General features: G+C 34.4%; 1 protein-coding gene across 1 annotated transcript; it reads right to left on the reverse strand.

The window, feature by feature from the left end:
- Positions 1–3399: 3399 nt before the first annotated feature.
- Positions 3400–4906, reverse strand: LOC125216033 (uncharacterized). The gene is made up of 2 exons (XM_048117635.2): positions 4776–4906; positions 3400–4695 (listed from the first exon to the last, which is right to left on the reverse strand). The coding sequence occupies exons 1-2, from the start codon at positions 4845–4847 to the stop codon at positions 3625–3627; spliced, it is 1143 nt and encodes a 380-aa protein (XP_047973592.1). The 5' UTR covers positions 4848–4906; the 3' UTR covers positions 3400–3624.
- Positions 4907–14540: the final 9634 nt, after the last annotated feature.

Consider the following 14540-nt stretch of genomic DNA (forward strand, 5'->3'; position numbering starts at 1 on the left):
AGACCACCGTGAGCAGACCACCATGGGCAATCTTTATTGGTCGAAGTCTCGAGACCACCGTGACCAATTTTATTGGTGGTGATACATAATTTTTATTGGTTAAATACCAAAATAGAAAAATGCATCTTTTATTCGCGAACAACTAGTTATTTGTTTTGAAAGATTACTAAAAATGGAAATGTTTTTCATAGGCGGACGTCGCAAAACGACAGAATGTGTCTGCTATTTACAAAGGGAGAAAGCAATGAAAAGTATCTATACAAATCATACAACACACCCATGTATATATATAGGCATTCTTCCTATATCTTCCTATATAGTATTTAGATTTTTCTATATAAAAATAGATATTTTATAATATAATTCTATATCTAGATAATTCTACTATAAATTATCTAGAAATTCTACTACATAACATATAGACATAGATAATACGGGTTGTGTTAGTGTGCTAACTAATTTAAAGTAATAACTGATAACTTTCAATTTTGTGTATTAAAATTATCAACACAAAGACATAATTATATCAATACAACAGGTAAATTTAAATATCAACACAAAGATATAGGTTTATCAACATAAGAATATTGATAAATTTATGTCTTTGTGTTGATATTTTTAACATGCAAAATTGATACTCCCTCCGTCCTGCTTTAGGAGTCCCGATTGAGTCGGGCACATGTTTTAAGAAAGTGTTTGAGTGTGTTATTAATAAATGTTGTAGTGGAGTTGGGACCCATTTTTAACACTTTTTCACTTACTTTGAAAACATTTTTTATTAGTTTATCCCAATCTGGACTCCTAAAGCGGGACAGAAGGAGTATTAGTTATTAGTTATTACTATAAATTAGTTAATATTTGATCACATACTTGCTAAAAAAATTAAATTTATATTTTTTTTCTCGAGTATTGATTGGGTGTTAGATAAACCCAACCAATATCTAATTTATTGTTTAAGATGTTATTTTTTCTCCATCATCAAAATCTTCTCTACTTTCTACTCTCATTGTTTAAGATGTTTTTTTTTTCTCCATCGTCAAAATCTTCTCCACTCTCTACTCTCTATTAGATCTCTTTCCTTCCTTCTCTCTTCATATCCATTGTGCCTCTGCCTCTTGATTAGTCACAAGACTCCTTGACAATTCAATCGGCATGACAACATCTCCCTTCAATAAAACCCCAATTCGGAAACTCATGCTCGCAACTATCTTTGAAACTGAATTCTTGACTCAACTTATTTTTAACACAACTACACAAGTATATCCGCAAGTGTAAAATAGCAAACAGTAAGCAAGAGTATCGTATTCACGGAGACAATGGGTGTCAACCTAAGTACCACGAACCAACCTCAACTATTATCTAGATGAATCAGAAAATTTTGGTTTTCTAAATCTACTTGAAAACAAAGCATAAACAATAACTAGAGCAAATAAAAACAACTTAGACAAATAAAAGGTAACGGATGTAGATCAAGAATGAGGAAGGTAGAATCCTACGGGATCGACAACAACTATCCTATGCTCAACTAATTTCCAAACTATGCCAACAAAGGGTCTCAAGGGTTATCAAGCTATCACTAAAGTAAAACTATATCTTCTCCTGAAGCATACAATTTGTAGATTGTTACCTAGAACCGAAGTGTCCTTTTTAAAACTAAGGGAACAACTCCTAAAAGCTCCTAAGATATTTATCTTCATTCAAAGGCTCAAATCTCCCGATTATATTGGCAAAGATGTCAACTTCTCTTCTTTCAAATTAAACTACTCATCTCCCAAGTATTGTAGTAAAATCCACATGCATTTATAAGGTGATCAGTCAAATAAATGAATAAGCACAAGAGAAGTCAAAATAACCACATGAGAAGGCACAGAAAAAAGAAATCAATTAAACATAAGAATCATTGTATCTCCCCGTAGAACTCTACGAAGGATTTAGCTACTTATGTTCATCACAAAAGTCAAAGAAATATTCAAATAAATATTTAAAAACATTGTTTGAACAAAAAGAAAACTAAAATATGAACTCCTAAAATTGGATTGGGCGGATTGGAGGCCTCGCCTTCAATCTTGCAATGAATATTCGTCATCTGCTCATTCTTCTCTTCTTCCTAGGTGAAAAACTGATATTTTTGGGGTAGGAGGCGTGCAGAATGTTGTAGGAGCCGTTTCCTAGGTATATATATATACCTAGGTTAGACTTTGGGCGCGGAATAAGCTGTCGGTCGAACCTGGCGGGTCGTCAGGTTCGTTGTGCGTCGAAGCTGGCGAGTCGTCAGCTGCCTACGGCGTTTTTCTCGTGTTTTACTGGCGGGTCGCTAGATTCGTTTGCACGCGAACCCGGCGGGTCGCCAGCTATGTCACTGATCCGTGCAGTCTTTGTAAAACGACCATAATTTCTTCTACCGAACTCCGATTGAGACGTTTAGGATATCCAAGCGAAGCTCTTTCGAAGACGAAGAGAGTGGTATGCAATATGGACTGATTGGACTTCAAAATCACTAGAAAAACTGTCTCAAACCAAAGCTGCTGTACATCCACATATTTTGTTACATTTTCCTACACATTCTTCACAAAATGGTCAAAATACCAATATAATAGAGAAGTAGTTATAAGTTTATAACCAAGTCTGAAAGTACACAATATATGATTAAAACTCTCAAACCATGAAAAATCCAAGTGAATCAATTCTCTTTGTTCTATTTTTATGTTCGTTTATTGTATTATTTGATTCTTTAAATTGCTACTTAATACTTCTAAATTGGATATGTGAATTACATGGTTATACAATGGTTACAAAATTAGCATAAAATAATAAAAAGAATTTAATACATGTTTTTCTCATAATTGAAGTTACAATTCTTATACGGAAAAGCTAAACATGATAATTACTAATAAACTTATCATCTTTTTCACTCTTTTCATTATTACTCTATTTAATTTTTACATTAATACATTCAACCTATTTCTTTCTATTTAACATATAAAATGACATCACCTAAACTTTGGACCCATCACCCAAATATGACAACTACTCAGAATGGAGGGAGTATTAACTAAATTACAGACCAAACTTTCCACTAACGTATTTTATTATCCTTGTAAACGACTTTTAACTGCAACATAATTAGCATAAAATAATTTAATACAATCTACTTGAAAAAAAAAGGAGAATATAAACTTTGGAGAATTTAATCCATTCTGTATTCTTAGTACTAGTTATAAACTTATTAGTGAGATATGGACAAAGTCAATTCACACATAGGTACACCGTTAGTATTCGGAGACTCAATTCATCGGTTCGGTTAAGATACTTCGTGTCTGGCATTTGAATACTCAAAATATGCATTGGATTGACTATCAAATTTGCACTTTAGGGTGGAGTCAGTATCACAATCATCAATCACAAAAGAAAGAATAATCATGTAAATCAAGATTTCATTGTAGCCCTAATAAAAGTATCCCAACACATAATTAATTTGACACAAAATGATACAAATGGGCCAATAATGGCAGCCATATACTATTATATTAAAACAAGAAAGAAAAAAAAAAACTAAGTTATGAGTACATATATATATGATCTACATGCAAAAAATCAGTATGGCACAAACAATTGCTTACTTCTTCAATCAGTTCGGATGATTTCTTCTGCGATATCCTTCAAATGTACATGTTCTTCTTCCTCGTCCTCCTCTTCCGTCTCGTCTTCCTTCTTCTCCTTTTCGAGCGCCTCCTTATATGTGCTCGGCTCCTCCTGCGTCTCGTCTTCCTTCTTCACCTTCTCAAGCGCCTCTTTATACGTGCTCGGCTCGTCTTGCGTCTCGTCTTCCTTCTTCTCCTTCTCGAGCACCTCCTTGTAGCTGCTGCATCCCAGCGTCTGGTTGAACGGGTGATTCTCGTCTTGCGACGAGCAATCGGAGACCGGAGAAGTGTTCGCCGACTGGTAGGATGAGTACATCGGCGAATCCCCTGCGTTCAGCGGCTCCTCCAGCGCCTTTATCCTGCTCTTCCACGAATGCAGCCTCTTCACCGACAAACGCACCACCTCGCCGCCGTTTACCTCTTCGAATTGCACCGATTTCGGCGGCGGCGCGTGGTGGTTCCTCGCCGCGTCGGCATAGGAGTACGGCTTCTCGAACTGCACCGATTTCGTCTGCTCCTTAGATTTGTCGTGCGATTTGCAGTTGAGGTCGACGGGGATCTCCTTCTCCCTCGCGGATCTAGATCCGAGGCGGATGAGGATCGAGAGGAGGAAAGTGATGCATGAGATGAGGAGCGTGATCGCCCAATCGAGGAGCGGGAAGCGGATCGGGAATTTCCTCACCGCGTCGTCGATTTGCTCCGGCAGAGCCTCCGCGCGGCGGACGATGCCGTCGATTCCGTCGAAGAGCGGCGCGGATTGGGGGAAATTCGCCTCGATTTTGCCCTCGATCGAGAGGATCTGGTCGTCGATGGCGATTACGAGGCCGGAGCATCGGATCGCGGTGTCGTGGACGAAGGAGGGGCAGAAGGCGTGGAAGGTCGAGATCGACCTCTTCGCCATGGATCCGAGCGGCGCGTCGAGATCCTGCGCCTTCGCGGCGGCTCTGCGCGCGATGGAGACGCACGAGGCGCCGCACGTGTGCAGCGGGCGGCGGCGTTGGGATTTTTTGGCAGTGGCTCCTCCTCTTCCTCCTTCTTCGTGGGGAATCCATGGCTGCAGAACGTTGATGTTTGATGAATCGAGTCAAAATGCAAACAATGTGAGATTGAAAATGGAGAAGAAGAAAATCGTACCGACGTTAGAGAGGAAGCCGCGGAGTGTAGAATGTTTGCAGGAAGACTCCAAATGAGACTGACAACCCCCATTTTCGTGAGTAATTTTGAAGAAAATTGGGAGAAAAAAAGAAAAAAAAAGGGTAAAAAGGCGCCAAAATTGATTGATATAAAGCATGTGATTTTTAAATTCGTTAATTCAGGAATATAATTGGTCGTTATTCACTTTGGCCGTTATTCACTTTGGCCGTTTTGTTGTAACTGAAACCATATAAATTAATTTTCTATTATTATCCTTTTTCAAATATAATCTTTCTCTAATACTACTACATATTACTTTCACGTGCTTAAATTAGCATACACTCAAAATATTTTATCCCAATGTTTCAATGTATATATATATATGTACTGGGGTGCACTATAGTGCCAACATAGATAGAATAACATCATACCACCAATATCAGTAATAGGATCTGGAAATCCAACGCACAAGATTAAGTTTCGCAAACAGACTACAGATTGTTGTCTAATGTATTATGAATTGCCGGCGGGGGCATTTTAGTCATTTCTTAATTTAAAAATCAAATCAGATTGGGGGATATTCCTCACAATCACGTCATTCTCTACATTCTCTCTCTCTCTCCTTCTCTCTTTCTCCACGCCGCAATTAATTCTTCTTCAACCCTCAAATAATCGATAGAAACCCTAAAATTATGAAAATCTCACACAAAATATGCCGCCTCCGCCTCTACGCTGTGAATCGGTGATTTCCAGCCACAACTACTTCGATAATTGGCGATTTCCAGCCACAACTACTTCAAGAATCGGCGATCTGAAACCAAAAGTTAATTCCCATCAACGATCGGTGAATAATCGCGATTATGAAGGGACGGCGACGGCGAATCGAAAGGAAACCCTCGAAAATCCAATTTCACCGACGATTAGAAGGGATTTGCTTGGCGAAACGAAGGATATTTGTTGGCGATTGTGAACGGAGTTTAGCTGCTTGTTTCTCCGACTACACCTAGGTAAATTTCTGAGTTACTCTGTTTAGCGGCGCAATTGGAGAGTTTGTGTTTCTCAATTCTGAGTTGATTAGTTTCTAACTATGTTTGCTTCTCAATCCTTATTCATGACTCAATTGCTTGTTCTTTCAAACTATTGATAATTAGAGTTATGCAATCTGTTTAGTATAACTAAACATTGATGAATCTGAATTATGTTGCTTGCTGAATGCTTTTTACTTGCTATCTGATTTGTGGATTTTGTGCTTGATTCTTTTTCTTTTATGTTTTTTCTGCTAGCTAATTACTTTGATTAGGAAGATTTTGATTATGTTATGTTCATTTTGGTAGGTTTGTTATTCTATTTTATGTTGTTCATGTTTGTTTTGGAAAATAGCATGTCTTATATTAAGTGATTGCATACTAATGCATTATATAGTGCATGTTTGTGGTTATTCTTTGAATATCTGGTTTCTCAATTTCGATCCATGACTCAATTGTTTGCTTTCTCAAACTATTGAAAATTCTGAGTTATGTACTATGTTAAGTATTACTAAACTTTGATTATTACTAAACATTGATGAATATGAATTATGTTGCTTGCTTTATGCTTTTTGTTTCCTGACTGATTTGTGGATTTTGTGTAGTGCATTGTACCCTATTTTGAATCCATGTGTATTATGATGTGCATCTTGCAATTCCAGTTTCATATATTTCATCTTTTACAAATTTGTATAGTTGCATGCCTAAACAGTACTGAGTTGTGCTTGTTAAATATGTGATACTGATGTTGCAGTTTTGCTAGTTATATATTGCAGTTTTGCTGGTTATATATTGCAGTGCATCATTTACAATATTGCAGTATTGTTTATCACCAAATATTGCAGTGCACCATTTAGAATATTGCAATGCACCATTAGAATATTTCAATATTTGGTTATCATGACGGAAATACTCTTCTTTTTTTGTAGTTTTGGTGAAAGTAAATAAGGGGGTGAAGGCCCTGAGCCGGAATCGTTTGCGAATATCGTGGAATACTTAAACTTGAAGCAGAAGAGGGATATTATGGAAATGGCTTCGGTGCCCTAATCAACTTCAAATTGAACTACATACCTCCGAGACTCGGGTATTGGCTTGTAGCATATTTCAATCCAGTAGCTTGTGGCCTACCTATAGGAGGGTCTGAGACTGATTGCAAGCACATCGACAAAGTTGATGTGAACTCTTAGTGTTTTGAACATGAATTCTGGTTTGGTTGATGTATATTTGGTAGCTACTCGTACTGAAAAATGGTGGTTTTATTATGATGTAGACAATGTTGGAGATGTAATTTGAATGTCCTTTGTTGTGTACTTGTTTGATCTTCTATAATTCTATAACTTTTGGATGCTTAATGTAGTCAAAGAATAAACATCAATATTTTGATCTCATGTACATCAAAATATAAACCACAACAGGATAAAATGAAAAGACTGATCATTAGGCAAATCATATATAAACTGCAATTAACCATATGGTAGACTGCAATATGTACCATATAATGCAGCAATCTGGTAAAAACAGAGTATGACCATAAGAACTGAATCAAAAATGAACTAGAGCGAATTTGGGCAGCAAAACACCATGTAATTTCGACACAAATCGACACACACAACTGAACAAGTCCAATTAACCATTAGGCAGATTATATATAAACTGCAATTAACCATATGGTGGACTGCAATATGTACCATATAATGTAGCAATCTGGTAAAAACAGAGTATGGCCATAAGAACTGAATCAAAAATGAATCAGAGCGAATTTGGGCAGTAAAATACTATGTACTTTCTACACAAATCGAATATACAACTGAACTAGTGCTAACAAAAAAAAAGATAGAACCAAATTTCAACAATAGTCATCGAACACATAGAAAATGAAACATCTATAACATGGAGCAAGAAGAGATTCATAGAAATCAAAGGGGAGAATACGAAGTAAATTGCTGCAAATTTGAGCAGATTAAATTCACGGAGATCAATTATAGATCAAAATTCATGGAGTTCAATTACATATCTCAACTTGCATGATGAAATTCACGAAATCCATGGATTTCAATTAACAATACACTCTAAAACTATGCACACAATTGTATATGAAATTCGTGAAGTAAATTTGTCGGCCACAGTTCCTAGAGTCATAGTGACCCAATTCTCCATATATTTTACACTTATATAATGGTTTGTTGTTCAACTTTATAGCATTCTCTCTCATGGACACCAAACGGCTTGCAAAAATCATTTGTTGAACCTTTGGGTCGAATATCGTCGAGGCACGCTGGATCACGCGATAAAACAAAATTTGAATTAGTTCAAATACAATTGAATGCAAATAACAATTAGGTGTCTGCAATATTTAATACATAAACTTGCAATATCTAATACATATAGAAGACCAGATTCAGAAACAGAGTATTGACATAAAATCATAAGAATCACATATCAGAATACATCATAAATTCGATGAGTACTCAATTTCTAAACGCCATCAGAGTCAACATAACTAAGTTTCAAAATCAAAACTAATTTCAGATAAAAAAATAATCACTAAATTCATATAAAAGTAAAAACTAAACCCCGATGATTTGCAACATGTAATTTCGTAATAAATTTAAGAAATAATTATCCAAAATCAAAACTATTTGTTGTCTACAATAAGTAATTGCTCACCTTCTGGAAAAACATCCAAATCAAAACTGAGAATCGAATCGCATGTCATATCGTTTGCAATTTGAATTGCAATGCAGAATTGTCCGGTTTCACTCAAATTTGCAGAAACTTAAGAAATTTGATTGAATTGGAATAAAAATTGCAGAACAAATTGTAGGCGAATTGATTTGGTGGAAGCAAAATGCAAAATCGTGCCCAAATTATCACCGATTTGGAGGAAATCTGGAACCAAATTCGTTGGAACTAAGAATGGATGTGAGATTGAATAATTGAACGACTAATTAGAGAGAGATTGAATGGGATGAGTGAATTCAATATTTATCTTCATCATCACGATGAATATCATATGAGATTTGATGGAACAAAATAAGGAAAAAGATCTATCATATGAGATTTGATGGAACAAAATAAGGAAAAAGAACGTGAATGAAGGATGGAAAATAGCGCTAGAATTGTTAATTTCGTAAATGCCCTTTTTAATTTTTTTAAATATAATTTCGCCTGCCATGTGGCAGACTATGAACCATTTGATTTCTAGATCCTAGGGCTGATATTGGTGGTATGGTGTCATATTAAAAGGTGTTGTCATTTTAACACAATCCTATATGTACTTATGCAAACAATAGTCTTGTTTTTCTTTTTATTTGTACATCAAAATTATTCATTTTCTATTTTCAGGAGCACTACTTTACTGTGGAACTTATTCCCCTACTAAATTCTCCACTCACAATATATCTTTTCTTGGTTTAAAACAATAATGTTGGCAGTGAGTTATATGTGTTTATATGTGAAATTGGTAAATAAGGTATTCATAAAAATTGTTTAGAATATTACTAGGGCATCCACATCCCATACCGGTGGTAAATATTTAATCTTAAGCACTTGGTTGCTCAAATGCTCATCAACATTATTTGCACAAAATAACTTAAATCACAAGGACCGAACACTATTTACATTTATATTAAATATTCCATCCGTCCGCGAATAGAAAGAAAGTGAATATAAGTTCTTATATGTATTAAATGATCAGTAAATGGAATAAGTCATGAGAATGTGAGACCTATTACCATTTATAGAAATAATGAATTGAGACTTCTATTTGCAGACATAGAAAGTATTACCTAATAGTAACACTTAAAATGGAAATGAGAGTCGATAGAAGTCAAATTCTAGTTGAATTTCGCCGAAAACCTCGAAGAGTCGGAGCAACTGTCACGCAGAGGAAAGAGGCAAAGACGTGTCCTCCACACGTGTTAGGGCATCCGCAGCGCATCTCGTCGCTGTCTCGATCTCGTCTCTCCGAGACGAGACGGCATCGAGACAGCGATGCAAGCTCCGTCTCGTCCCTATCTCGTCTCTATCTCATCTCTTATCTCTTCCGGAAGAGGAGGTTCGCGAGCTGTCTCATGGCAACGTGGCGCTCTCCCATTCATCCGTGACGCCCACTCGTCGGCTCGCGAGTGGACGTCGTTTATATCCGTCAAAAAAAAAAATTTGTTTTTTTTTAAAATTCAGAAAAAATTCAAAAATAAAAATAAAAATTAAAAAAAATCTCAAATATTATACTAGCTGTTTATAGCCATTTTTTCAAATATTTAATTTTTTCAATTTTTTTAAAACCTCCAATCACTTCTATAAATACCAAATCATTCCTACAAATTATCCACCATAAAAAAAACTCTCTATTCTCACTTAAACACTCTACATTCTTCATCTCAAAACATTGTTCTTCTCCCATATTTAATCCATTCATGGATCCATTTGAGCAAATGCGTCGAATATTTGGGCAAAATTTGGCAACCGCTAGATGATCGTCACTAGAGAACTCATTCTTCTGCTTCTTTGCCTCCATTTTTTTTTTATGATTTGAGTTTTGAGATTTTGAATTTAAGTGTGCAATTTTTAATTTCTAGTATTTTAAATTATGTCTTTTTTATTTTTTTAGTAAATTGTAAATTTCTTTTATTTAATAAAGTTTCTTTTTATTTAATTGAATTTGTTGGAAATAAAAATAAAAAATGAAATTGAATGAATAGTTAAGGGATGAGATGGTTAAGAGATGGAGGAATGCAAGTGTTGTCTTAGTTAAGAGATGTGGTGAAAAGTATAGTGAGACCCATGAAGAGATGAGATGTTTAAGAGATGGATAAGATATAGGGATGTGGATGACCTTAGCCTCTTGCGTGTTTCTAAGAGACGCGTCGGGCTCTCGCGCCATGCTTAAACACGCGAGAGCATCTAATGTGTTTCCTTCGTTTATAATGTGATAAAATTTGGGCCTAAGAGCATCTCCAATGCAAATAGGTCAGCCATAGGCCAGCCACTCTCTCTCCCTGCCACGTCAGCAACACTAAAAATCCACCTGCCACATCAGATTTAGGCCAGCCGCAATAAAAATAATTCAAAAAATACTACATTTACGGAATTAAAATTATGATTAAATTACAGAATTAAATTTACGAGACATATACGGGAAAATTCATTAATTGCATTGAAAAAAAGGTACATAGATTAAAAAAAAAATTACATAATAAAGAAAAAAAACACAAAATACGGAATTAAATTTACGACACATATACGGGAAAAATTCGTTAATTTTATTTAAATAAAAAAAAGTACATTAACTAAAAATCAAAAAATTACATAATAAAAAAAATCCGAGCCACCGCGCCACTCTACTCCTCACTAATTTATTAAAAAATACATTAAAAAATGTTAGTATGCCTTGAATCCGTTATAGTTTGCCGCTAGCCGAACGGGGGTCGACGCTATGACATGTTTCTATTTTAGGTCTTAATTTTATATTGGGCTAGTTGTTGTTGTCCATCGCTAGATGTTGCTCTTGTACAGAAATTTAGAGATAGAGAAAATCGCGTTTATATAGTTTTTCAAAAATTAAAAAATAAATTTAAAAAAATTAAAAAATAGCGCTGGCCGATCGGCACGCCACAATGGCGGCCAGCGCATCGGCCAGCGCCACCCGATCGGCTAGGCCACGCCACTTTTTTCGCCGATTTCGGGCTGGCCTGCTGCAATAGTTTGGCTAGCCGACCGGCTAGCGACGCGAATTGGCTAGCCGGCATTGGAGATGCTCTAATGGTGGATGTCTGGTCCAATATGCCTCCTTTTGAGAATTTTGCCTATATGGTTTCGGCAAACCACTAAGCATAGGTTGTGCATGCCTTTTGTTAAAGGTCGATAAATAGGATAGAGAGAGGAAGAAAAAATAAAAAAAGGGCAATTTTTTTTATGAATGGACCAAAATAAAAAAAAGTATAACTGTGAAGAAAGCGTTTATTTTTTCATTCTCGATACTATATTTATGGCGGCCTGGCTGTACTCATTCTGCATTTGCAAATACACCTATCACTTATTGTTACAGTTTGAATTATTTACATATTTACACCTATTCTTTCTTTCTTCAACTGTATATACTAACCAACAACTTCTAAAATCTCGTGACGACTACAAAATATGTTATCTTGACTGGAACGGAAGGAGAATATTGCAATTATTGAAACATTCTACAATCTACATATCATATATTATGGTTGGCTTTCGAGTTTCAACTGCCAAAATCATGCTAAATTGAGATATACTCCTATTTGTATCTCTTTACTCTAACCTTCATGTCAATGCAAAACTATTGGCGGCCAACGTTTTAATTAGACTTATGTTTCAATAGTAGACTATACAACCACTTTTATGAGACTATTCATATGTATTTTGTGCAACTTGACTGCCTTTTTCCACATCATTTTTTAATGCATTTCAGTATCTAAAAAATCACATCAACGGTAAGCACTACTACTATCGTTTAATACTAATTTTGCATTATTTATTTGATTTTATATATTTAGTTTGATATTGATAACTTAAAACAGTAAAACATTATTATTTTACAAATTACATCAAATCAAAGCCTAAGTTTATTATTTTTAACTAAGTTGTAGAAATAGCACGTTTTCATATATTGTCTTTCCTCACATGAACCAATATAAAATGATAACTTTATGTGTTTGGAAGGTCTGTTAGTCTATTGAAAATGATAACTAAGAAGAAAATCTTATATCCTACTATTCATTATTTTATAAAATGAATTTTGTTATCTTCAAATCAATATTCATTGCCTCCCTTTTTCTGATATATAAATCACCGGCTTTATTTAAAAATTTCACGTATTAATAATTGAACAGACATAGAGATATTGCTCGTACCAACAAGCAAGGTATATGTAATATAAAAAAAAAATAAGTACTACAATAAGATTGCTTATAGTATTTATTTATTTATTTACTAAATCTAATATTTTGTCATTGTGTTAGTTAATTAATTAATGTAATGATAATTAATAGTCGTGGAATCTTATCGTGAAATACGTTATTCTATTTCATTATAATGAACTGTCAGCAGCTTGGGACCCATTTTTGCCAACTATAATCAATGATTATTTAGTTATGATAAGAGACAGTATAATTAATCTCAATAATACATTTATAAATAGGCAAGACCGTATAATAAATTTCAATAATATTACATTGATATCCTCGTTTTAAATCTAGTACATTTCATGTATAGGGTATTTGATTCATCAAATCTCATCACGTTGATATTATACGATGGTTTGGATACTAAATTTTACTACTACATATTATCATATAAAGTACTCCATATGATTGCAGTCCACGCATTCATTTGCTTCAAATTGTATTTAGTGGTCCATGGATACATGTCAATTTAGGGCAATTTTAAAAAAAAATAAAAAGTTTTGTTCAATTCTGATCTACCGTGTGATTTTGAAAAGAAAATATAAAAATTATGAAGTTTGGAATTATTTCAATGATCCTATGGTGAAAAAGGTAGGTGATATGTTAATGGAAAAATTGTGCGTGGACGTCATCGCCGATGAATTAGTCAATGTTATCAATTTATAAAGAAAATAAAATTGTTTGACGACCAGAATTTTAATGTTATCAATTTATAAAGAAAATAAAATCGTTTGACGACCAGAATTTTTTAAGAATAAAATTAAAATTTTATGATTTTTCTGGATTATTTTTAAAATTAGAAGACAGAATTTGACTAAACTTTTTGGCAATTTGCGCTTTATATTATAATAATCAACAATATAGTAAATGCTTTAAAACAATTGAGGCCGACTAATTGCTTTCATTTTAGTGTATTATATATATATTTTTTTCCAAAGTTCATATATAAGCTCCAAACAATAATCGATAAAATAAAATAGAGATTTGTGATTTTGCTTTTGCTCTTGCTCTTGGTATTTATTTTCTTGTGATATGGTGTCGGCAATGTTATTTTTGGGTTTTAGAGCCATCATTGGTTTGAGTGCTTTTCTCATACTCCCTCCGTTTCCGAATAAGAGTTACTAATTTCCATTTTAGTTCGTCCTCAATTAAGAGTAGCACTTCATTTTTACCATAAATGGTAAGTAGGTCTCACATTCCACTAACTCATTTCACTCACGTTTTATTATAAAACCAATATAAAAAAGTGGGTCTCACATTCCACTAACTTTTTCAACCAACTTTTCTTTACATTTCTTAAAACCCGTGTCCGGTCAAAGTGCTACTCCTAATGGGGGACGGCGAGTACTATAAAAAAATCAAATCTATTTTTATTTTCTGCGAAAATTGATACTCTATAGACAACGATTATTTCATGATTAACTAGAAATTGCGATAACCTTATTAGTTAAAACCGATAGAGTTATCTTCAACTTCAGATCTTGGCATTATGCGATTTAAAATAAATATAGCTGATTGAACACCGTTGGGTGAGATCATGCATGTTGATAATAAATAACTATATTTTTCGATATTGTAATATTGTGTCAGTATTAATATATCACCATTTGTTAAAGTTCAACTCTTGTCATTTGATTTATTTATACTTTGGAAACATATTATAAAAGAGATGGAGAAAAGTAGCTACAGCAAACCTAAAATCTTCTAATTGTCACGACCTGTGATTAATTAGTGTAACACGTGAAACTTGAAATTATGAAATATTATTATATTTATATACTATTAGAAGTTTGTGGGGGTGATGC

The sequence above is a fragment of the Salvia hispanica genome, chromosome 3, assembly GCF_029641045.1.
Source record: "Salvia hispanica isolate PSC_SH4W2 chromosome 3, Shi_PSC_v1, whole genome shotgun sequence".
Taxonomy (NCBI): Eukaryota; Viridiplantae; Streptophyta; class Magnoliopsida; order Lamiales; family Lamiaceae; genus Salvia; species Salvia hispanica.

Excerpts from the sequence above, each read along its gene's own strand:
- LOC125216033 (XM_048117635.2), bottom strand. The coding sequence starts at position 4,847 with ATGGGGGTTGTCAGTCTCATTTGGAGTCTTCCTGCAAACATTCTACAC. Across the intron at positions 4,696-4,775 it reads CGGCTTCCTCTCTAACGTCG|CCATGGATTCCCCACGAAGA; the intron begins GTACGATTTTCT and ends AACGTTCTGCAG.